The 25,602-nt window shown below is 40.0% G+C and overlaps 2 protein-coding genes across 8 annotated transcripts in view; one reads left to right on the forward strand and one right to left on the reverse strand.

Annotated features, from left to right (window-relative positions):
• The window catches only part of ZDBF2 (zinc finger DBF-type containing 2), a 33,998-nt gene extending 16,316 nt beyond the window's left edge, over window positions 1-17,682 (reverse strand). Inside the window, exons 1-7 of one of the 5 annotated variants that reach the window (XM_030579331.1) lie at window positions 17,593-17,624; window positions 11,851-11,934; window positions 9,389-9,510; window positions 7,652-7,703; window positions 7,025-7,076; window positions 3,764-3,869; window positions 2,213-2,340 (exon numbers count right to left, since the gene is read on the reverse strand). In XM_030579331.1, coding sequence (XP_030435191.1) covers window positions 2,213-2,340; window positions 3,764-3,869; window positions 7,025-7,076; window positions 7,652-7,703 — 338 coding nt within the window. In that variant the 5' untranslated portion in view covers window positions 9,389-9,510; window positions 11,851-11,934; window positions 17,593-17,624. Of the gene's footprint in view, window positions 1-2,212; window positions 2,341-3,136; window positions 3,245-3,763; window positions 3,870-7,024; window positions 7,077-7,651; window positions 7,704-9,388; window positions 9,511-11,850; window positions 11,935-17,592 lie in introns of those variants that run through there. The other 4 variants (XM_030579330.1, XM_030579332.1, XM_030579333.1 and 1 more) reach the window with 4 other exon arrangements.
• Window positions 17,683-17,896: 214 nt separating this feature from the next.
• GPR1 (G protein-coupled receptor 1) overlaps window positions 17,897-25,602 on the forward strand; it is a 46,440-nt gene continuing 38,734 nt past the window's right edge. For 2 of the 3 annotated variants that reach the window (XM_030579336.1, XM_030579335.1), the window contains exons 1-2: window positions 17,897-18,106; window positions 22,320-22,402. The gene's annotated coding sequence lies outside the window, so the exon portion shown is untranslated. The remainder of the gene's footprint in view (window positions 18,107-22,319; window positions 22,403-25,602) is intronic. The other variant, XM_030579337.1, reaches the window with a different exon arrangement.

Raw genomic sequence — 25,602 nt, forward strand, 5'->3', positions numbered from 1 at the left:
CAATGAAGACCTCTACTCAACACACAGCTGCAGTCAAACAAAGCTAAGCATCCTAACAGCTGGATGGAGTATAATACAGAAAATATTATTAATGCCGTTATATAAAATCAATGATACAGCCTCATCTGGATCACTGATACTGGTCCCCCGCATCACAGAAAGGATGTTGCAGAATTCTATATGGTTCTGAGGATGACTGAGGCCATGAAAACCTCATATGAAGAGAAACTGAAAAAGTTGGGATCATTTACCTTGAAAAGAAGATGAATAAGGAGATACATAATAAAAGTATATAAAATAATAAATGGTCTAGAGAAGGTACATTGGAAGTTTCTATTCTCCCTGCCACGGAGCTCAAGAACAAGGGGATAGAAAATAAAAATAAAGGGCAGGAAATTAAAAATGATAAAACAATATATATTTATGACAGTGGAATTCACTGCCACAAAAACACTTAGGCCAAGATCATAGAAAGATTCAAAAGAGGATTGCATATTTGTATGAATATTGAGAATTCCCAGAATTATAATTAATGACAAAGTTTCATGCCTTAAGTAAAAAGATGGTTTGTATAGCTATCATCCTTGGAAACTCATCCTAGGATCCAAAAGTCATGTTGGGCTCTTCCTTCTCACACATCATCACCAGTAGTACAAGTTCTGTAAGCCAAATCAGGCCCCAAACATATCCATGCAACCACATTATTTTCACACTGTGCTTTCAATGTTGCCTATACAAGTTCAGTGTCTTTATTGGGTTTCCATAGGTGTAACTGACTGGAACTTTGCAAACAATTTGGCTGATTTTAAAGAAGGTATCCACCATACTCTCTGATCTGAAAGTTGTTAATCTGCCATTTTTACATAGTCTCTTTGAAGAGCACAACTGTACTTAAAGCAATGTACTTATTTCTTTTTCTTCTTTGGGTCACGGCACCCACACCATCTATATTTGAGGCTGTGTTCTTCCACAGCCACTCAACTAATTTTTTCATTATTTCTCCCATCTCACTCTTGTTTCTGCAACTTAATGGGACCTGCTTCTTTCTACCAAGTACATTTTGTTCCTCAAATGTACTAATCTTGCATTTTCATCAGTTCATCAAACACATGTCCATTTGGGTGTTGTCTTAAAGTTCTTTGTGTATTTTCTTCATGGAAAGCATTTCAAAACTAGAAGAAGTAGTACTTTTTATTTATGCTGATGTGTGCATGTCCCAATTAATTTGACAAGGACATGGCTGAAAGATTGTTCTGCCATATCCTCTTCTAATACCAACTTGACCGATTCCTGACAATACAGACTGATTCCCTACCAGCTCTGTTCTAGCACTTCATCTGAATGTATTATTTGGGGACATACAACTTTCTCTACAAAAGAAAGTTGTCTTAAGGAAGAGCAGAGAGGTTGGCATTAAGGTGCCGGCTCTCTGGAATGTAGAAAGGTGGGTGTTAAGGTACAATATTATTGATGTCCTTATACTGTGCCCAACACTGTGGTATCTGAGCACCTACTGGAGACTAAAACAGGAGTGAAGTCTGCTTGGTTTCCTTTCAGCTGGCTAGTCTGATAATCTTACACAAAATACTTTATAGCTAATATAGTTCTAGCAATTTCCACCCACCCACACAGAACAATACTATACAAAACCTAAGCATTAAGAAGTACTGAAGAAGCCAGTTAGGATTGCTTATGTAAATATCCTATTATCCCTACAGTTCTTACATTCAGGTAATAACAACACTGACACGGAAAAATTCAGTTTACATAATCCACAAATTATTTTAATCATAATCAAAAAGGCATATGTCTGAACTCTTTCAACAAATGCATCAAAAATTTACTGTCAGTCCAGTATGTATATAATTGATGTCACGAGGTAAGGTTTGTAAGTGTGTGGTCTGTTAGTTTAACATGGTGCTTGTTTTCATTTAATGTCACATGCCCAGATGCTACCATGATGATTATATTAAAATAATTAAATAAAATGATAAAATAGAAAGACCTGAAATAAATGCAAAGGGAACACATAAAATACTAGCCATGTCTATTCCTTCTTTGTAAATAGTCTTTTCTTTTAAAGTTGCTTCAGTGTGGAAGTTCCTACCTTAAAATGGGTGGAATGTAGTTGAAGTTTTGTATTTCTACAGCTAAGCTGAACCATATATGTATTATATCAACACACAGATAAAAAACAAACTGTATGTTATACCTGTTGTCATGGTATCTATGGGGATGATGTTGCAGAACATCTTGCAGGAAACGCTCCATCAGGATGGTGGTACCTGTGCGATTCCTGCAGTACATGGTGAAATGTCTGTGCTGGGAACTGAAAACATGCTGAAAAGACAGAAAACAGATCACTAGCTTGGTATCCTGACTGACTCAGGGATCTATCCAGGAAGGTGGCTCTCATTTTCTAAATTTCAAATTCTCCATATTACAATGAAAAATGTTGACAAACAATTTTTCCTCCTCCTCTCGTCTTTAAGAACCTCATTCAGGAAGGTTCTTCTGCACGTGCCTAACTTTAAAGCCAAGGGGGAGTCATTAGGACTACCCATGCACTCAAAATTAGGCATGTGTTAAGCATCTTGATGAACTGAAGTGTAATTAACAGCTTCCAAAAGTGTGCAGACATCTTACAGCATCTGTTGTGCTTGGTACACAGTCTCTACAAACGATGATGGGAAAAATAACTTCTTGAACTTCAGATGTTCAGGAAATATAAACCCATAACCCAACAGAAACACACCTTTAAATTATCTGTAGCCCAATACAGAGGCAGATGAAGACAAAACAGATTCCTACTATTTGATTATCATTGGTCCACAAGACAATAAACACTTTCAGACCATGGTAGAGTTAAAGAACAGGGAAAAGAATATCAAATACTCATGTCCATAGGATATGCAGTGCAGTTTATATATTGAACATATTCACACTGCTATCTCATATTACATAGTGATCCTAGGAATGAAGACATTGCCCTTGAAAAAGCTTAATAGGTGCAAAACAAAGCTTAGCAACACAGGCTGCAGAGAACAATCACCCCTCTGCTCCACTCTTTGCACTGGGCTCCCCATTAAACACAGAGCTTATTTCAAGGTCTTTGTCCTTGTCTGGAACGAGTTACCTGACCGATGACCTTTCACTCTACAACTGAGACAGCTACACTCTATATAATGAAACTGTCTACCAACAGTACATGAGCTATCACAAGAGCTGGACCAAGACTATGGAACCCCGTGGGACACAAAAGAATGGTCACAGGTTTCACTGCTTTCAGAAGTAAATTCACAATTTATTTCTGTCACTTAGCTTTTCTTCAGTCAGTTTCTCTCTCACACACACATATATATTTTTTAAAAAATCGCAAACTAATCAAGCAACTTCTCCTACAGCCTAAAAAGGAAGGAACAAAAAAAAAAGAAACGGATATTTCTATTTTTAAAAATCTGGGAGGTGCTCAGATACTAAGGTAATTGGAGCCTAATACGCACATGAAAGATTCCTATGATGTAACCATCCATGACAGAAAAAGCTGTCAAAATGATTATGTTCCATTCAGTATTGACTTAAAAAAATGCTCAATATTAGTGATTGACATAGTTGAACAAGCTGGTCAGGCAATACTGCTGAGTGCCTGTTATTTCAACCATCTCTTAATATAAGACATGATGATGTGAGAATGAGAGAGGGGAAAAACAGATGAAATCAAGCTCCCCATTTCCACTTTCCTACTCTGCTGTAAATGTCTTACCTGTTCAAGATTGCTGTAGTGCACGTGGCAGCAGTTGCAATAGCCTTGTCTATTTTGCACACTGGATAACCCAGGTCCAGCCTGCTCTGGCCCTCGTATGCTTACACTGACAGAAGAAAAGTTTTCTGATATTACTAGTAGTTTTCAGTGAGAAAAATCAGACTTCTAAATCTATTATATTTCAGGTGTTTAATAAAACATTAAGACTTATACTATCAAAAATGTATTCTTTTTCATATTCAAGCATAATCATTTAGATGGATTCATGGTGCTGAGCTTAAAATCCACTCATGCTGCTGAAGTGTTGAAGTTTTCCCTAAATATCATATGCAAACCTAAAAAGAAAGTCAGTCATGTATAGCAAGAATTCACCATGCTCTCTCAAGCACTCATGATATTATGAATACAATTTATAAAAAAAAAAAAAGAGAGAGAGACTTCCTTCAGAATACTGCATGGAAGTTCTGCACAAAGAATGCAGGGGCTACAGAAATTACCATCAGAAAGCACTCTTTCTGCCTTGAAGAACCTATATAACCATGCAGATTTCAGAGGGACCCACAGGCGTTTACAAGAAGTTTACAGTCATAACCCCACTTTTTAGATACAGTATTGGCCAGAGATTATAATTATCAAAATTAAAGAAATAAAGATAATGAGAGAGATGAAATCATCACCCCAAAATAACTATGAAATGTAGCTTGAATTGTAACTTGAAATGTAAGTGCTGACTGCTGTCAGGTCACAAAAGATGTTTTTAATATAGACATTTTTAATGAAGCAGATTAAACCAACTCCTGAATATTTTCCATCATATAAATGTCAAGAAAGTTGATATGATTTAGATTTATATGTCAAAATGACTGCCATGCTGTGGGAAGTGAAAACTATATTTCTCCTGAAGAGTAGGAACACTATTGAGGAGAGAAAAAAAAACAAACGAAATCACAGGATGTAGCTGTGTGGGAGTGTGAAAAAATGAAAAAAAAAACTGTTTAAAATTAATTCGGTGTTGAATACCTATCTTGCCACTGCAATTTGTGAATATTTGCAGTTCACTTTTAATCTGCAGAAGTGCCATCAAGCACTTTCTAAAGACTTAAACAAGAGAGGACAAAGAAGAGAAGGGGAGAAAATGTGGCAAGAAGAGAAGAATGAAGAGCAAGAGTGAAGAAGAGGAAAGGACAGAGTCCGCCAGACAAAATCTCGAATTATATGCAGTCCATGCTATAAAAAAAGTTTGAGAAGCCCGGGTTTAGGGAGTTAAATAATAGCAGAGAGAGAAATCAAGAGATAACAGAAATAAGGGAAGATACATTTTCAGAAGAGATTGAAATGAGATGGAGAATTGATGAAGAGAAGCAATATCAGAACACTGGTGCAGCCAGCAGCTGCAGAGCAGGGGTTCTGACAGTGACAGTGGCAAGAATGTGCAGCAAGACATGGAGGCAGCCAGTTCAGAGAGGAATAAAAAGCCCTGGTCCCAGAAGATAGGCTGCAGTGAGCCATTCAAGGATTTTAATTAAAAAGGAAGACAATTTTGAACTGATTGTACAATGAATGTGAAGCCAATGGAGTTAAGGAGTGTAAGAAAATAACATAAGAACAGCCATACCAATGGCCCATCTAGCCTTTTTGTTACACAATCGCCAGTTTTGTGTGATTGCCGCCTCACTTTTCACCTCCTTTTCCAGATAATTTATGAATATGCTGAACAGCACAAGTCCCAGTACAGATCCTTGGGGGACATCGCTACTTACCTCTCTCCATTATGAAGATTGACCATTTATTTCTACCCTTTGTCTCCTATCTTTTAACCTGTTACTGATCCATGAGAGGATGCTCCCTCTTATCCCATGACTGCTTATTTGCTTAAGAGCTTTCGGTGAGGGACTTTCTCAAAGGGTTTCTGAAAGTCCAAGTACACTATATTCAGTGGTGTCAAGTGGGTAGCCATGTTAGTTTGGATCTGTAAAAAGCGATGCATCTCTCAGCTTTCCCCCAGTCCTTAGTTTAAAAAAACCTCTACAACCTTTTTAATTTTACACACCAGCAAACTGTTTCCATTTTGGTTTAGGTGGAGCTCATCCTGCCTGTACAGGCTTCTCCTTTACCAAAAGATTCCCCAGTTCCTAATAAACCTGCCTCCCTACACCATCATCTCATCCACACATTGAGACCCTAAAGTCCTGCCTGTCTTTCTGGCCCTGTGCATGGAACTGAAAGCATTTGAGAGCATACTATCGAAGAGATCCTGGACTTTACTCTCTTACCTAGCAGCTTGAATTTGGACTACAAGAGCTCTCTCCAACCTTTCCCTATATAACTAGGACCTACATTTACCATGACCTTTGCTCCATGCTGGAGTAAAGAAGCTGGGATTTGGGGAGGCCACAGAGAAGGAAACGACAATAATCCAAGCAAAAGAAAATGAAGGCCTGGATAAGCACCGAAGCCGAGGTAATGATATGCACAGGCAGCCCTGAGGAAAAAGTGACAGGCAGATCTACAGACCTGAGAGATACGGGAACAGAGAGCACAGAATCAGCACTGACACAACAGTTTTGAACAGAGGAGACAGATGGGAGGTCTGAACTGAAAATGGAGACAGAAGAGACGTAGCTGTACTTGAGAATTAAACTGAAAAGGAGAATAGAGAGGAGGAGAGAGAATGAGAGCAGAAAAAGATGACAAAAGCTAGGGATGGGGGGGGGTAGAGCACGGGAGACAAAAGAGAGAGATTTTTTAACTTCAGAAATGAAACAACGCCATACCAGCAATATCAGCATTTCTATATAAAATTCTTATTAGGAAGTATTTTTTTTAAAAAAATCAACACTTTTTTTAATGTAGCCACAGGTAAATGCCATCAAAACCCATGGCCAATCTACATGATCATTTTTTAATAAAAAGAGAGGGTAACAGGAATTAAAGTCACATTTAAACCTTCTGCTAACCTTGAAAAACAACTTTGGGCTAGTTGGCTGCTGAGTTTTTTTTCAGGTTCTCTGGAATTCTAAAGCCAAAAATGAAATTTTTGACCTTCAAATCTCACTGCTGATATTAATGAGGGGTCAAAGGACATGCAATGCACATGTTTAATTATACCTGTACACAGGATAAAGAGACCATTAACCCGACAGTTGAAAATATTGCATTGTTATCAGTTTTATGGGGTCAAATTTAATGTCAAGCTAGATTCTCCCTAGTTTATTCAGCATAAGTAATAAAGTTTAATGCTAATTATATCATCTAACTCACCTGCTACTGCTCTCCTGTCGTAGGGATCCTTCGATAGCTCGTCTTTCTATACCTATTTAAAAAAAAGAAAAAAAAAAGAAGCAAAGATAGAAAAACAGGCAGGAGAAACCAGAACTAGTCATTGTTACCTATGCACTAAATTGTCAGTGTCAAAAAGAATGTGTTTTATAGGACGACAAAAGTAAAATTGATTAAATTTAGGAAAACTTCTATTTATACAGAATCAGTCACCCACCAAGAGCTGCATAAACTACAAGCTTTATCTTTTTACAGTTGACATCATTGGAAATTTTTCTGTTGACTTAATCGGACCAAGGTTAGGCCCTATATGTTGAAATCACTTCACCTGTCACCATAATGCAGTCACCTCTGGGGTAAAACGCAGCAGCTGTTTAGCAGTTCACTATAAAACAATTCATTGCACCCATAAGGAAGTTGAATTAATAATTTAAATGGTCTTTCTTCTATCCTTGACATCTACAATTTTATGAATTCAGAACAGGAATTGGCAAAACTGCTAACCCAACTGAAACACCAATGGGAATTGACATATATTTTTAGTTAAAATACATGCTTTTTTGGTGTTTTGAATGTCCATATTTTTGTTTTAATAATTAAGTTGCTTACCTTGTGCTGAAGAAGCAGAAGCTTCATCAGTTGGCTTGTTCCTGTCAAACATCTATAAACCAAATACAAAAAACATTGAAAACAAATATGAAAAGCATAGTCTTGGCTCTTACCCGATTCTCAGTGTCAGCATGGCTGAGCTCCAAGAAAATGACAACACTGTGAAAACACAATACTGTTTCAGATAAGGATAATAATTTAATCTCAACTGAATCTTCATGATCAAAACAAATTCCTGGTTTATTAGATTATTCTATAATGCCACATACTATCCACTAGCCAAGGGCCCAGTAATTGTATGAAGACTTCTTAATCAACCCAAACCTAGAGAGCTACAGATGCAGTCTTTGCATGCAGCAGGCCAGATTAGTCAGAAGAAAATTATCTGACAGGGAAGCAAAACACCATCCCCATAAATCTAGTGCTTTGGTCATTGTGACAGTGCACACTCAGCTATTGTGAGTGCCTCCTGGTGGGTGAGCACGAATCTGCACTCTCTCTCTTTTTGTGGAGCCCCGTTGGCTGTTGCCCTTGTCAGGCAGGTCTTCAGTGACTCCAGCTAAGTCACATAGTCAAACGCATGAACGAACACTTCTTTTGGAGTAAAAGGTCCAACAGAGCCTGTCCCTGTGCCCTTGGTAATGTCTCCAGCCCTGTGTCTGGGCTCAGTTCTCAGCCCCTTCTGGGCTACCTTTAAGTCCATCCCTGCCCTGTTATAGAGTAGTGCCCCCAGGGTATCTTTCCTGGAGACTCTAAGTCCTGCCCTTCACTTGGGCTTTTAAATGAAACTTGTTCCCTTCTTAGGGCTTTGGCCACTCTGCCAGAGGGCAGAGGGAGGATCTGTGCCCACTCACTACTCTGGGTCCTGACCCAGGGTCCCTATAAATAGCAGCCACATGGTACTTCCTGTAATAGTTGCTGCTGTTATTCCCTGGGTCTCTTCCCACACAGCCGCTTCTACTTCACCATTACCTCAGGGCTAAAATTCTCTGTCTGTTCCCTGCTTGAATAGGGTCACTTTCAGGCCTCCTCGGAGAGTTTCACAGCTTTCCAAGTCTGCCTCATCCTTTTGGTCCCAGCCAGCAACTGAGCTGCTCACACTCTGTAGGTCCTTTTAGCTGAGCCTCCTCCATTCTGATTGGCTGCTTCCCTGTAGCCACTCTAGGCAGGCCTGGAGGACCCACCTTCACTGCTCCTTTCTGGGACATGGTGTGGTAGGACTGTTGAGGCCTCCAGCACACCCCATCACAGTCACAAACTGTACAGTTTTAAATTGTATAAATCTTTCTACTTTTACTAAAGATTTCTATGGAGAGGAACATTTGCACTTTGGTTTTGTATATTAGATCAGGAAATGTCTCTTCCTCCCATAATAGATAAACATTATCGTATCCTATCCAGATCTTAAACTACATTAGTAGGTCTATGCAACATCCCTGCCAAATTTATTTAATGGCTTAATGGCTTCAGCTACACTTAAAACACTGAGCAAAAACCTATATAATAGAAGCCATGAATGAAATGGAACAAATATGATAACCATCCAGGCTGGAAAAGCCATCTTTATAGCTCAGCATTATCTCCTGATGCACAAGCTGATCTAGACAGAAGCATGGCACTGCAAAAACATCCAACTTCATGTTTTGATGTCAGGGAATAAAAAAAGAGTTCCAAAGTGTCCCACATTAGCTTAACAATGCTGCAACTGAAACTTTAAATAAACTTTCAGGTACTAACCTTGGTGCTGCCAACCTTTGGCCCCCACCAAAAGCTGATTTCAAGGCTGTTGAACACTAGATCTCAGACAGGAGGCCATTTTCTGCACAGGACACACACCCATTCTCATCTCCACTGTAAACCTGGTAATAATGAAATTAAGGGTCTTTTTAGCTAGTTATTGATGTGTTTGTTCTATATTCTAAAGGAGAAAAGGTTTCAGTCTACATAGAATCGATCTGTCAGTAAGTTGGTCCATAAGATGGACAATGCTCTTTTTAAAGCAGTCAATTAACATTTTTGATTAAAGAATTAATTTTGACAGAGATTCCTTACTAAACTTTGACAGCTTTTTGTATATTTCTTAGCATTCCCAGCACTTTCCCATATGATGATCTCACTCCTCTTCTCATAGTCCCTATTCAACATACACTATTAGGACATTAATGTTCATGCATTTAAATGTATATCAGTAAATGAAATTCAATTCCTAAATATAAAGCAAATTATGCCTTGAGATGATTGTTATGGTTAAAGCCACCAACATGCTTTGAAGAATCAATTCTTCTGCTCATACAGCATAAACCAGCTAGATTAGTAAATTAACTGGCCCTCTCACTGCACTTTATATGTTCAAAGCACTTTGTAACTATTATTAAATTAACCATTTTAACACCAGAGTGAGGTATTTAGCCCCGTGTTACAAATAGGGAAACAGTGGCAAAGAGAGTTATTTGCCTACGGCCACAGAAAAAGCATCAAAGCCAAGTTCAAAGCTCAGGACTTGCTGATTCCCATAACTGTGCTCAGCTCACTAGGCCAGTTATATATTTGACTGCAGCATGTCAAACTCTTGATCTCAAACCTACTTTACATTTTTTTGCTCTCATGAAAACTGTACAAGGATCACTTTACATTTGCGCATTTCTTCTCTCTTGCTCCTTCCCCCAGTCTCTGTTCTTACAACCGGAGGAAATGCATTTACACTCCAGTAAGAAACCTGTACCATTACACATTTTATATAGAGGCTCTTTAGTCTACATGGGGTTTTTGGGGGGTTTTTTTTGTATTTTTCCTCTCACTCTTCTGTATATATTGAGTATCTTCCCTCTGTTTGGGTATTGTCCATGCAACTTTTTCTGCACATTTGTTAATGTGCTTGATTTTTTTAATTGCACTCAAAAGTGAGCTGATAATAGCCTTGTCTAAAGCCAGTACAGGGTGGGCAGGCACAGCAATAAAAAAGTGCCTTAATTCGGACTTCAGTTAGTCTTGTTAATGAGCATGATCCTGCACTAATAAAAGCAATAGGAGCTTTGCCACTGGCTTCAGGTATAGGATCAAGCCCGAATATTGTCTTTAGACATTCCTGAGCAAACAAATAATGTGACTATCATGAGTGAGTGAAGTGATAGTTTTGTATCCAGGGTCATACATCCCTACATATAATTATGCACGTTACACATGTAGACCCTAATCTTGCAAAGAATTCAATAAATGCTTAACAGGGTTGGCTTGAAAACAAGAATTCCAGTTTGCAAAAAGTGTCAAGGTTTCAAAGTCTAATTTCATTCTTTATTGGAACAAAAACTAGACCCTTCAAAATTTGTTGCAAAGAAAGACCTACCCCAGAATAGCCATTAGCCCAGTGATTAGTGCACACACCTGGATAATAATAATAAAATAATAATTGGAGATATATCTATGTCCTAGAACTGGAAGGGACCTTGAAAGGTCATTGAGTCCAGCCCCCTGCCTTCACTAGCAGGACCAAGTACTGATTTTTGCCCCAGATCCCTAAGTGGCCCCCTCAAGGGTTAAACTCACAACCCTAGATTTAGCAGACCAATGTTCAAACCACTGAGCTATCCCTCCCCCAACGGAATATGGAAGACTCAAATTCAAGTTCTCGCTCTGAATCAGCCAGAGCAGAGACTGGGTTTCCCACAGGTGAGTGCCTTGGGCTTTTGGCTATTCTGGGAGAGTCAATCTCTCTCTCTCTCTGACCAGAAATTCCATTGTGGACCTGAGAAACCTTCCCAATGAAATTTTCATCTAAATAGATATAATTCTGCAAAGTTTCAATGAATTGGCATTTTCTACCAAAAAAAAATTCATCAAGAAATTCCAGACCAGCTCTAATGCTTAACTTTAATTAACATCATTGAAGTCAACATATATAAGTGCAGAATTGGCCCTTCGGTATACTGAGTTAAGTCCAGTGTGGCTCTTTTCTCTCACTTTTCATGCTGCAAGGGAGTGTCATGGACCAGATGTTCTCACTTACAAAGGGTAGGGTGTACATTTGTAAGGCCTCAAGCACCCCTAATAGCTGTCAGAGAAATATCATTTTCAGAGGAGATTGTTTGCCAAGATTCTGCTGTATATAGTTGACGCATGGGAGACAAATATATCCCTAAGACAAGAAAAATGTTTAAGGATATTGATAGGCAAAGTAAAACACTTAAACCCTGATTGCTTACCACTGTACTAAAGGCTGAAAGTATGCTCAGGTCTCAGTTCAGCAGCGCAAGCGAAAGCTTGTGCTTGGATGCCTTGTGTGGCCCCTACCAAAATACAGACACGGGGAAAGGAGCACAAATCCTCATGCGTTTGGTAATGCAGTCTCATTTAATTTCTAATTTAGAAAAGTCAAAAGGTATTTCTTCATTTGATATATATTTTTATAATGGGTTCTTTTATCCACAGGCTTTGTAAGAACAACCCTTGTTCAGTTAAGGAATCTCTAAACTTGAAATAGCTCAATGTAATTGTAGTACAATAATACCAATTACTGCTTAAAAATAAATTACATATGCATAATTTTCCTTTAAAATAATATTTCAACATTGTAAAAGATCTGTATTATGTTACAAACATAGTAATGACTGGCATCAACTGGGAATGGTTGATTTGGCAGATTTATAACCCATAGGGCTACTGTAGCTGTCTCTTCCAGTTAGAGAGATTTCTTGTTTAGTTTTATTGAATTACATGGCACACAGCAGTCACGGAGCATGAAGAACTGCAAGAAGTCCTGAACAAGTTGAGCTAATGAGACCTGACAGAAGACCAAAAGAAAGATGACCATAAGGCAAGAAAAAAAAATTTTTTTTTAAATCAGCACTTTCATTTCGATAGCACATGAAAATGTCATAGGCATCAAAGAAACTCTGGAGACTCCTTTCAGCCTTCCCCTGCACAGATAAATTAGAAACAAAAAGGGGAGATGATGGTCAAAATGACTGAGGAGGGAGGAGGTGTTGTATACATCAAGAATATATACTGAAGTCCAGAAGGTGGGTGAGAGGCAGGTCAGATGAAAGTCTCTGGGTGAAGATAAAAAGGTGACAAAACAGGGGTGATGTCATGGTAGGGGGGTCTACAATAGACTATCAAATCAGGAGGAGAAAACAAATAAGGCACTTTTAGCACACACAACAGAAATATCCAAAATGCAAGACCTGGTAATAATGGGGGATTTCAACTATCCAGACATGTTTTGGAAAAGTAATATGCCAAAACACAAAATGTCCAGAAAGTTCTTATTATGTGTTGGGGACGACTTTGTGTTTCAGACGACAGAGGAAATTACTTGGGGACAGCAATTTTAGACTTGATTCTAACTAACAGGGAGGAACTGGTTGCGAATCTGAAGGCTGAAAACAATTTGGGTGGAAGTCATAATAAAATGATAGAGTTCATAACTCTAAGAAAAGAAAAGAAAGAGAGCAGCAGAATAATAAAATGGACTTCAACAAAGCAGATTTTAAGAAACTCAGAGAACACGTTCCATAGGAAGAAAATCTAAGGGGAAAAAGGGAATTCAGGAGAGCGAGCAGTTTCTCAGAGAGACAATATTAAAGGTGCAACAGCAAATTACCCCAATTCAAAGGAAAAACATGAAGAATAATGAGGCTAACATGGCTCCATCAGGAACTCTTTAATAACTTGAAAATCAAAAAGGAATCTTACAGAAAGTGGAAACATGGACAAACTGCTAAGGACAAGTAGAGCAAAATAGCACAGATGTGGAGGGACAAAATCAGAAAAGCTAAGACACAAAATGAGTTACACATAGCAAAGGGGCATTAAAGGGGAAAAGAATAGGTTCTATAAATACTTTAGGAGCAAAAAAAAAAAAGGTATGAAAGAAAGTGTAGGTCCTCCACTCAGAGGGAAAGAGAGCTAACAACGGATAACACCAAGAAGGCTGAGGTGTCAGAATGTCTATTTTGCTTCGGTCCTTCATTAAAATGGCAAATTGTGACCAGATTTTTAACACAATTAATATTAACAAGAGAGAAGGAACACAAGCCAAATAGGGAAAGAATAGGTGGTAGACTATTTACGTAGATAAGTATTCAAGTTGGCAGGACCTCACAAAATTCAATCTAGGATACTGAAGGAACTAGCTGAAGTAATCTTGAAACCATTACCAATTATCTTTCAGAATACATGGAGTACAGGTGAAGTCCCGGAGAACTAGAGAAGGGCAAACATAGTACCTTATCTTTAAAAAGGAGAACAAAGAGGACCAGAGGAGTTATAGATCAGTCAGTTGAACTTTGATATCTCAAAAGATACTGGAACAAATGATTAAACCAGTGGTTCTTAACCTGGGGTGCACGCACTCCCTGGGGGTGCGAGTTGCCCTTTCTGGAGGTGCAAGACATGCCAGATTTTTTTTAGAAGGTAAATCATCGAAAACACAAATTAAGGAAAGGCACGTAAGTACAACTTCTTTGTTTCGTCAAACTTATGTATTTATTAACATTATACTTTTTTAAACGATTACTGCAATGTACAAATAAAATATCTAGGTTTAAAGAACTGACCTACTTCAACCATTTTTGATAAGGGGTGCGAGAACATATTCTGAGAACCACAGGGGTGCAGGCTGCAGTAAAGGATACGAACCACTGGATTAATCAATCAATTTGGAAGTGCCTCAAGGATAATAGGGTTATAAGTAAGAGCCACCATGGAACTGTCAAAATCATGTCACATCAATCTAATTTCCTTCTCTTGGCCTAGTGAATAGGGGAACATGTAGTGTGATATATCTTGATTTTAGTAAAGCTTCAGACAGTCTTATAAGCAAACTAGGAAAAGGTAGCCTGGAAGAAATTACTACAAAGTGCAAAACTAGTAGTTAACAAATGGTTCGCTGTCAAGTGGGAAAATGTATCTAGTGAGGTCCTGCAGGGTTCTATCCTGGATCTTGTACTATTTAATATTTTCAGTAATGACTTAGATAATGGAATGGAGAGTATGCTTATAAAACCTGAAGATGACATCAGACTGGGAGGGGTTGCTAGCATTTTGAAGACAGGATTAGAATAGAACTGGTCTGAAATAAACAAGGCAAAGGAAAAATCAAATGCAAAACTACAAAATGGAAACTATCTGGGTAGGCAGTAGTACTGCTAAAAAGGATGATCACAAACTGAATATGAGTCAACAATGTGATGCAGTTGCAAAGAGGCTAATATTCTGGGGTGTATTAACAGAAGGATACTATGTAAGACACAGACAGCAACTATCCTGATATACTTAGCACCAGCCAGGCCTGAATTGGAGTACTGTGTCCAGTTTTGGGCACCACACTTTAATAACATGTGGACAAACTGGAGAGTCCAGAGCAGAGCAACAAAAATTTTAAAAGGTTTAGAAAACCCGACCTACAAAGAAAGATTAAAAAATCTGGGCATCTTTAGTCTTGTGAAAAGAAGGCTGAGGAAAGACCTGATAACAGTCTTAAACTTTATGGGAAGGTCTGTTATTCAAAAAAAAAGACAGCGATCAATTGTTCTCCAGGTCCACCAAAAGGTACGACAAGAAGTAATCAGCAAGGGAGATTTACGTTGGACATTAGGAAAAACTTTTCAACTATAAAAAAACAGTTTAGCGCTGGGACAGGCATCCAAAGGAGGTTCTAGAAACCCCATAATTGGCGTTTTTCAATAACTAGTTTGACAACTGCTATCAAGGATGGTCTAAGTCAGTGATATTCAAACCTCAGTGGTTCAGGAACCAAATTAGCAATCAATATTACCCAAAAGAGCCAGAGTAGTGTGAATTGTTTCACACTCTGAAGATCTCTTCCATTTTTATGGTTTCTATGAACTCTGAAATCTGGTATTCCAGCTAGGATACCTCAGAACTACCTCTCTTGATCCTCCAGTTGAGAAAGCCAGTGTCGAGTAGGAAACCAAGGAGAAATGGAGGAAAAATCTCTCTTAACTGTTATTATTCGTATTACTGTAGTTCCTAGGAGCCCTAATCATGGACCAGACCCCTTTGTGCTAGGTGCTGTAAAAACAGAATAAGGAGTCCCTGTGCCAAAGTTTACAGATTAAGCAATATTTTTTTTTTTTACTGTCAGGTGGTTTCCAAGAGACGAGATTCAGTTGTGCTTAACAATTTTGGCAGAAGTCTATTGTTACTAAAGTCTATCTTTCTCACCTCTTGCTCACAATATGTCTTGGTCACACATCATGTTTTAGCTCCCTCTACTAGCTACCCATTTTACTGTTCACTCTTATTCTTAATTTATGGACTTATACTATTCATTTCCAGCCTACATCTCTGATCTTATCTCCTCTCATTTTCCCATCTCACCCCTCTGTTCCCCAAGGGTGCCTCTTCTCCCCTTTGCTTCCATCCCCCTCCCAATTCCAGGCCATTCCCTATGCATGAAACAACCTCCCAACTCCCTAAGCCAGGGGAACTGCCTTTTATTAGTTCAGTAAAACACTTATCTTGGTTTTAGGTACTAGAATACTTGGTTTCGTGCACCCATTGTGATAACTACAATATAATCTGGCTATCGGCTGCATGAGTGCTGGTTGGCTCCCAGAATTATGTTTCAAAGAAACCTGGACAGTGATCTGTATTTGTGGTACTTCAGAACCAGCAATTTGTAAGAGAAAAATCCTACAAACTAAATACAAAATGGCTTTCCCAGAAATATGTACATTTCAGGGGCAGCTAGATAACTAAAGCCTTAATGCACATAAAGATGGTGGTGTAGGAAGGCAAGAGTTAATTTTAGGTTAGGCACTGGGGAACCACAGGGAAGAAAACCCCAAAAAAGGGATGGCCTACATCTTACATGGAAGGGAACAAAAGCAATGTGGAAAATAAAAAGCTAAGGTTTTGGTGATGGTAGTAGAATGAACTGGATGTGGAGAGCAGTCAAGCTGGAGAATTACATCTACTGTGATCAAGTATTCAGCACACATTTTGCATTTGTATAGCACGTTCGATTGGAGTACCATGCTCTGTTTAACCACATTAAGCCTCACAACACATCTCTGAAATAAGGAAACATTGTTTAGGAGCAGGAAACACACACACGGGTGGGTAAATGGCTTGTCCAAGGTCATACAGCAATGGGTGCTGCAGAGGTAAAAGAGAGCCCAGCCCAGGAGTCTGGACTCTCAGTTCAGCATTGCACTTGCAAGTGTAACTAAGTACCCCCTAGCTCCGGACAGGTGCCCACCTACAGTGACGTTTGAGGGAAGGCAAGCGAAGTTCAGCAACGCAGATAACAGAAATTCTTCACGGGGTAACGGCCTCCAGTGCCACCCTAGCCACTGCCAGTCCCGATGTCAGAGCCTACACGTCTCTGCCACACGCCCATGAGGCTCCCTGGTACCTTACCAGCGATATTTGCAACTCTGGGCGTGCGCTGCCCACAGGGACAGTCACAGGAGCAGCCCCAGGCTGGAGATTACACCTAGTAATGCCCTTTCCCTTCCCGCCACTTCTAATTCCCTCTGCGTCGCGTCCCAAATCGCAGCCTCAGAAGATGCCCTGCCCCGAGCGGGGAGGCCCCACGAGGATGTCGGGGTGCGGTTTAGACAGGGACCCACGGCCCCTTCCCTACGCCAGCAGCACCAGCATGAAATGGCCAGCCCCGCCCCATAGCCCCTGACCACACGCCCGCGGGGGCAGGTAACGGCAAGCCCCGGCACACGCCGGCACCGTTCCTTTCCGGCCCGCACGAGCCGAGCGGGCGCGCGCGCACCTGCACACGCGGGAGAGCGCGCAAGCGGTTGTTTCGTAAACAGCGATGAAGCCCCGCCCACCAGCGTGCGCGCGACGGCAGCGGCTCCCGCCCAAGCCCTCCTGGCAGGGGCTTTTCCGGTCCCTGTCACGGACCATTGTATCGGCGGCCAGCGAACCGGCCGGCACCCTCCCCAACAGCCCGTTCTCACCTCAGTCGCTTCCCCTTTCTCCCTTCCGTCCCACGTGGGGGGTCAGAGGGCGGGCACCAGCTCCTCTTCTGTTTCCGGGTTATTGCCCTGAGCATGACTCCTGTTTCCATGGGCCCTCTATGGGGTGGCTGAGGTGGGGACTGGTGGGCAAGTCAGGCCTGTCGCTGCACCAAGGGTCATGTCTAGGAAAACAGCTAGGATGAGTTCTCAGCTAGTGGTGAGCTGTAGAAAAAGACTCCAGAACCCAATCTCATTTGTATGGCCACACCCACCCTGCTGAGGTGCACAGCATGATGGGATTGCTTGCCCAAATGATCACTTGGGGCCGGTGTTGGGTTCCCAATCTCTTTGTTATTGGGGCAGGTGTAATGAAGGGTTGTTCTCCTTGTTGTGTGAACTGAGTGCAGAAGAACTGTACCTGGCATAGGCCAATCGTGGGACTTACCCTCTGCTGAACAGCATTTGCTTGGCAGGGGACATGGGTTCCAACGTCCAATGAGTTGAGAGAAGGGAGGTAGGTGTTTGTATGCAGTGATATGGGCTCTAGTGACTATTTGACAAGTTCTATTTTCATAGTAGAATAGAAAAGTTAATTTAGACTTGAGAGGTTTGTCACATATTATGAACTGAAGTCAGTAATATGTGGGTCTAAGTATTAGATTTACTTTAGAATAGCGTCTCTATTGATGTGAGTGGGGTATAGAGAAGGGGTCATGTTAAAGGGCCTTTTGGGTTGCTGCACTGAGGGGAAAAGAACACTTCCCAACCTATGGGGGGGTGGGGCTTTTGCTCATGGTTTGTGTTTATGAGCCCCAGATGCAGTGTTTTTCCAAATTAATGCTGAGTTAATTTGCTCCTTTTAGTAAAAATTTTTGCTACACTAAGAGTCTGTGCTTCCAAGAGGGGAAGTAGTGCCTCTTAGAGGTGCCCAGGGGGTGGTAAGTAATTGTCCTAGGTCACTGGGAGGAAGCGTGAGCCAGTTTTGTGTTGTATTGTTGAAAAGGAACCCCTAGATACTGAACCTGGCCCTTGTTGCTGCTGGCTTCACCTGGCAGAAGGGTTACCTCTACATGGACCCTCTCTCACTAGAGAGGTGAAGAGGCACCTAGTGAGATTTCCAAAGCACTTGGGCACCTAACTCCTATCAACTTCAATAGGAGTTGGGGCCTAGACCAAATAAAAGTCCCACTAGGTTCCTATTTGCATTCTTAGGTGCTTAAATACCTTTTAAAAACCTGTTCCTTTCTCAGAAAAAAGTTACGTTCCTGCATAGCGTGCAAGTCCAACATCAGTTATTGTGTATATTGTGTTATGCCTGGATTTATGACTATACTAACATGGGAGATACAGTACTAGCATTTGCAATGTTTCGCCATATATTGTTTCCAACCCATGATTTTATTGCAAGTCTCATGATATTTTCTGTTCTTCTTAACCAGCCTCTAGAGACAAGTGATTACATGAGAATTTCAGCTTTCTTTTAAAAAACAATTAGTTTCTAGTGCTTGTGGTTGTGGAAGAAAACTTGAAAGTGTGACCTGACTGTAAACTTAAAGGCTCAACAAATAGAAGGTACCCTCCCTCCCAAAAATATACTTTTGATGATAAAAATTCAGTCTCACTCAGGATGTTTGGATGCTTGAAGTGGGCAATAATAAGATTTCTACTTTTTAAGAAATATGCTGGGCACTTACCCCCTAAAACACACAACTTCTTTACACCATATGAAGAAAGACTAGGACAAAGACATTTCTGTCATTGTCCTTTTAGCAATCAGTAAAGAGCTTGTTTTTCATTAAGTATCATACCTGCCCCATCAAACCTTATCAGAGATGAAGGTCCCATTTTGACTTAATGGCTGAATTATAGCTAAGAGTGTTCATGTTATATGGAAGAACATGAATGTATCTTGGCAGTGTGGTTAAAAATAGTAAACTCACTGCTTAGCTGATGTTCTATTTATTTTAACCTCTAAGGTTTTTAAATTCATCTTATACTCCTTTGAGTGACCAGCTATTGCATCTTTCCCCCTTGCAATCTCTTCCTGGCACTGGGTCAATATTTTTAGTGTGTCCTCATATTTTATGGTAGTAAGGCCAAATGCAAACAAAGTCAAAGCCCAAGCCTTTACCTATGAAGACATCTGTCAAGGCTGATTCCCTACTCTGGCACTTCGAGTGAAGAAGGTGGGGGCCCGGAAGGATTCTAAAAATTAATACTGGTCACTCCAGGCTGGTATTAAACTTCCAAGGTTACAGCTTCTCTCTGACCTTGGATGGGTAGATGCTGCCACCATCCAAATGCAAAACCCCTGGGAACCCAGGAAGGCGCACTTGAGATTTCCTTTCTGTGGGGTACCCTCAAGCCCTTTCACCACCCCTCTGGGGAAAAACTGACAAAGAAAACAAAGGATATTAGCTGTTGCCCCAGCTAATTAAACAACATATGTACAAACTCTTAGGACACCAAAAATCCAATCTTGTTCTTAAAAAAAGTAAATTTTATTGAAAACAAAAAGAAAGAAAATACATCTGGAACTTAAGGCTTTTGCTAGATTTAAAAAACCCACTTACAAAAATTAAACACAAAGAATAACCTTCTTGGGTCCAGCTTAAAGGTTGCAAGCAAAACAAAAAGCATTTGGAGTTAGCACAGAGGAGTCCACAAGCCAATAAGAAATAAACCTAATTGTGTCTTTCTAGACATTTTCTGATTTATGAGTAGGTTTTTGGTATGATCTGATGATTTCCATATCATCACAAAAAGCTTTTTACAGCATAGTCCCAGCCCTGTCTCTGATCTGTTCCCATTCTCTGGAGAACAACAACAGAACAGACAAAGGGAAGTTTTCCCCGATTTAAAAAAGTTCTAGCCTTCCCATTGGCTCTTTTGGTCACATGCCCACTCCTATCCTTTTACCTGTGGACTTTTTAACCCTTTACAGGTAAAGCAAGTAGAGAACAGCTACTTAGAGGGATTTTATAGCTAACTGGCTGGCTGGGTGTCCATAAAAGGGAGCTACCCCTTCCCCCCTCCATTTATCACAACAGCTGTAAATACAGGTTTGGATTCTGCAGTGTGATCCATCTAACGGCACTCTTGTGCACATGTGAAACCACATTGAAAGTGTCATACTATGGGAAATCTTGCAGAGTAAATTTAAGATAAGAATGTACACTCAGGACTAAAGTAATACAGAAAATTGTACAGAAAAATAGCATAAGACTTTTTTAAAAAGGGGGCTGCTTCATTGTTTTTACTTTTACACTAGTAGCTGAAGGCCCAGGCTATCATAAAGTCATCTGTAAAAAAAGTCAAAAATGGATAAGAACTCAAAAAGTGGATGGTAACAGACCATGAGCCCCAGTGATGACAGAACCTGATTATATTCTAAACAGAAAGAGCTCCCAACCATGCTTGTAGCTGTTCCCATCACTTCATACTAGGTCAAAAGACATTCTCAGGTTTCAGAGTGACACATGGAGTGACAATCCTAGAATCATATTATATAGATATACATGCACATGCGTGGGTACGTATACATATGAGCAGCAAAAGTGAAAAAAAAATGCTAGGATGTATGAAGATTCGGATGGAAAATAATACTGAAAAATATTGCAACACCATTATATACATCACTAGTATATGCTCACCTTGAGTACTAAGTTCAGATCTGGCCACCCTATCTGAAAAAATATTTAACAGAAATAGGGATGGAAAGAAGGATGGTGAAAATCGGAGGTGTGGAAAAGATTCAAATAATGGGAACTGTTTGGTCGGAGAGGGAATATGATAGAGAAATATAAAATAATGAATGGTAAAGAGAAGGTAAAGCAGGCATTCCTATATACCAGGGGTAGGCAACCTATGGCACACGTGCCAAAGGCGGCATGCAAGCTGATTTTCAGTAGCACTCACACTGCCCAAGTCCTGGCCACCAATCCAGGAGGCTCTGCATTTTAATTTAAGTTTAAATTAAGCTTCTTAAACATTTTAAACTTTATTTACTTTACATACAACAATAGTTTAGTTATATTTTATAGACTTATAGAAAGAGACCTTCTAAAAATGTTAAAATGTATTACTGGCACACGAAACCTTAAATTAGAGTGAGTGAATGAATGAAGACTCGGCACACCACTTCTGAAAGGTTGCTGACCCCTGATATACACCCTTACTTACAATACAAGAATAAAGGAACATTCAATGAAATACTGAAAAGCATTAAAGCAACAAATTTAAATCTATTTTTCCACCACATATAGTTAACCTATGGAGCTTACTGCCACAAGATACTGTTGAGTCTAAGAATCAGCACAATTCAAAAAAGTCTCAGGACAGCAGACAATGGTTAAAAGAAGGAAAAGAGATACAAACCTGATACAGCCTTGTTTCCATTTTAGTTTTAACTCTGCTGTGTTTTACTATGTTCCACTAGAGGGCTATCTGATCACCTGTATTCTTATGTACAATGTTAGTACCCTGTAAGAAGTGGGGCAATTTCTTTCTTTGTTTTCATAGATAGAATATTGTTAATCTTGGCCCAAGTCAAAAGAAAGAATTAATTATTAAATGTATTCTTAATTTGAAATTGCTACTAAATGTGTTCAAGTTGTCTCATATACTGCCACAACACAAAGCTTTTTAAAGCAAAGCTGATCTAGCCCAAACTTGTGATCACAGACACAATTAAATTGTTACGTTTTTGTTTTACTTTTTTTTTTCAGTCACACTACAGCATCAGCTGGAGAGCCAGCCCTTACTTTGAATCTCCTTTGGTGAACGAACCCTTTCACAGAACTCCAAAAATGTAATTATGTGGGGTCAATGCAAATTTTGCAGTTGATTTAAGGGGGTATTGGAACTGGGCCCCAAGAGAGCTAAGCATCCTTCCCTTCTCTCACATCCGTGTTGGTTGTTCTAAATCATACAGTAAAAGCTGTGTTATCTGGCACTTTACCAACTGAAAAGCTCTAGAAACCAGCATTTCTGATACCCATTAAAAGTCCAGTTGGTGTGGGTCCGGCAGGCTCCCTAATCTGGCTCCGTGTGCCTTCCCAGAAGTGGCAACATGTCCCTGCTGCTCCTAGACAGAGGAATGGCCAAGGGGGCTCCGTGTGCTGCCCCGCCCCACCCCCTGGCTCTGCAGCTCCCATTGGCCTGGAACTGCAGCCAGTGGGAGTTGCAAGGGCAGAGCCTGTAGGTGGAGACAGTGTGCAGAGCCACCTGGCCACGCCTCCACCTAGGAGCAGCAGAGACATGTCACCTCTTTCAGAGAGTCGCCCGAGATGAGCACATCCCATATCCGGCACCCCGAAACCCTCCTGTGCCCCAACACCCTGCCCTGAGACCCGCCTGCATCCAAACTCCCTCCCAGAGCCTGTGCCCTGCACCCCAACCCCCAGTCCTGAGCCCCCCTCCTACACCCAAACTCCCTCCATTGGTAAGTATAAGTCTTAGCTAACCGAAATTTTTGACTTACCGGCACCCCCCATCCCCCCAACATGCTGAATAACAAAGCTTTTACTGTATTATGTTTCATATTGTTTCTATAGTAAATGTCATGAAATATTTCCTCACATCTGAAGCCAAGCCAGCTCTTTTACTCTCTGTTATCTTGTGAGTAATTCTGTAGCAAAAAAACAAAATTTCCCCCTGAAGAAAAAAGCAGGAATAGAGAAGTTCTTATTTTTCTCCAACAACAAAGCTTAATTACAGGATAAAAATGCTGATAAGCCAAACTACCAGCCTTTGTAAGAGAAAAGACATTTCCTTCATTTAGAAAATGTAGGGACTTTTGCACCTGGGCAAACCAGAAGGTGTTGAAAAGAACTTTTGAACAAAAATCTATTTATTTGACTGGTAGTTTTCAGCATTCCCCTTGCTGTTCAAAGAAACTACTGTATGAACTTGACCTCATTTTTGATTCTGCAATACAGTCATAAACCTCTGTTATGTCATAGGTTGATATTGTATTTAGGATCCTGGACTGGGACTCAGAAGATCTGGGTTCATTTTCTGGCTGTGACACTTTGGTCAAGTTCACTTAATCTGTGTGTCAGTTTCCCCTCCTCTGTAAAAGGGTGATAATTGCACTTTCTTACCTCACAAGGGTGTATTGAGTGAAGCACTCATGTACTGCAGTAGTGGGGGCCATGTAACTAGAGAGAAGTATCCAATAACTTAGTCATGTAACAGTCAATGTCTTGGGAACATTTGAGATGTCAAAATGATCCAATCCTCTGTGCAGAATTCTCATTTACTTCACAATTGGGCCCAAAATCAGCATTATAAATTCCCTGCAGAATAAAATACAGATATAGAAGACTGACTAAGAAGTTTTTTAAAAATTGATATATTCCTCACCCTCATCCAGTTTCAGGCCAGTCCACATTATTTTTCAGACTTAAGTTTTCTTCAGTCCTCTTTGCAGCCTGGCAAATGTCATGAAAGCTCACCAGGTTAAACTCAAGATCTATTCATCTGTATTTTGCCATGATGATTTGGAGGGAGAGTGGAATTCTATTAAAAAATTGAGATAGACAAATGTTGAATAACATTTTTCAAGATTAAACATCCCGGTACTTCAGGATCAAACATTTTCTACCCTGTACTGATAACTCTTAAGCAAAGATTTTAAATATATTTATTGAATTCACTGAATCCATTGGTCGTCTCATGTGACTAATTCTGGAACATGAGGTCTTCCTCCAGTAGATCCCTGTTTTAAATCAGGACTGTGTCAATAGAGAGCTGAGCTTAATTTCTGATGGCTGTTCAGCGGCCTGAGTGAAATGTATTGGCAGTCTCAGCCCACTTTCTCGATAGTATGCAATTTGTACACAGCTGCCCCAAGACAGAAGGTATTCAAAATCTTTCATATAGCGCTCACATAATATAGCTATTGGCTACTTACTGTGATGTCGTCATCCATGTTATTGGACAGTCAAATCACATGAATGGATAGTCAACATTCAAAAGCCTTAGCCTCTATTTAAGCTTTGTACTGGGAACATGAGAGAGAAGGAGTGGAACACAGCATGGGAGTCTCTTCATCCAGCAAAAGTGGATTTCAGAGTAGAGTCTCATGACAACTCAATCTTAAACTCTTTTGCATGTAGATGTCCAAATCCCCAAAAAACCTTCGTAGCACTCCATCCTTTGTCATTTTCTACTCAAATCATTTCAGCAATATCATTTTTAAAAAGATGGGAGTAAATTTCTTGTTGTAGAATGTAAGCAAAAGCCTAATGGGAAGAAATTGTCTCAAGTAAAATTTTACTCCATTTTTGCTTTATACTCCATTTTGCTAGCTTTGAATTAGAAAGAAGAAATTATAGCCTTGAATTAGTAAGAAGAAATTGTTCTGAGTTTATTCTTTATTGATTGTGTTAATGATTGTTTTTAGAAGGATTGTTTTTAGAAGGATATAAGTTTTATGACAGAGCCTAGCTCCCCATCCCTCATGTGCAGTTTCAGCTGGCCACTGGAACTGACCAAGCAACGCTAAGGACTGGTAACTATAAGATCCAGCTGCAGAAGCTTTTGGTGTGTGTGTGCGTGTGTGTATGGAAGCATATGCTGATTTTTAATGCTAAAACACTGTACTCTCAATAAATGTGGCATATTGCCTTATCCCCTGTAAAAGATTACATGTGCTTCTTATAAGCATAACAAGGAGACTGGTAGTATACTCCCAGCCTACATCTGAAGTTGATGAGTTTAGAGATAAATAGATAATTAAATAGTGTATACAGGAAATGTTCCCATCCTGGTCTCTTTATCCATGTGAAATGTTCCTACTGGGAGCTGAATTTAAGGCATGTAGTCAGTTTATTGATATGTGCTTAAAAAATAGTATGGGGTTGATTGGAACCTTTGTTCCTTTTGATATGTCTTGAGTGGAACTAGAGTTGACAAAATACTGGAGCGACCTGTATTGGACAGAGAATTTCAAGGGTTTTCCCTGAATTGGAGGAAAGTCTATCAGGACGCACCCTACTTCCTGCA

Source organism: Gopherus evgoodei, chromosome 11 (assembly GCF_007399415.2).
Source record: "Gopherus evgoodei ecotype Sinaloan lineage chromosome 11, rGopEvg1_v1.p, whole genome shotgun sequence".
In the NCBI taxonomy this organism is placed as follows: domain Eukaryota; kingdom Metazoa; phylum Chordata; order Testudines; family Testudinidae; genus Gopherus; species Gopherus evgoodei.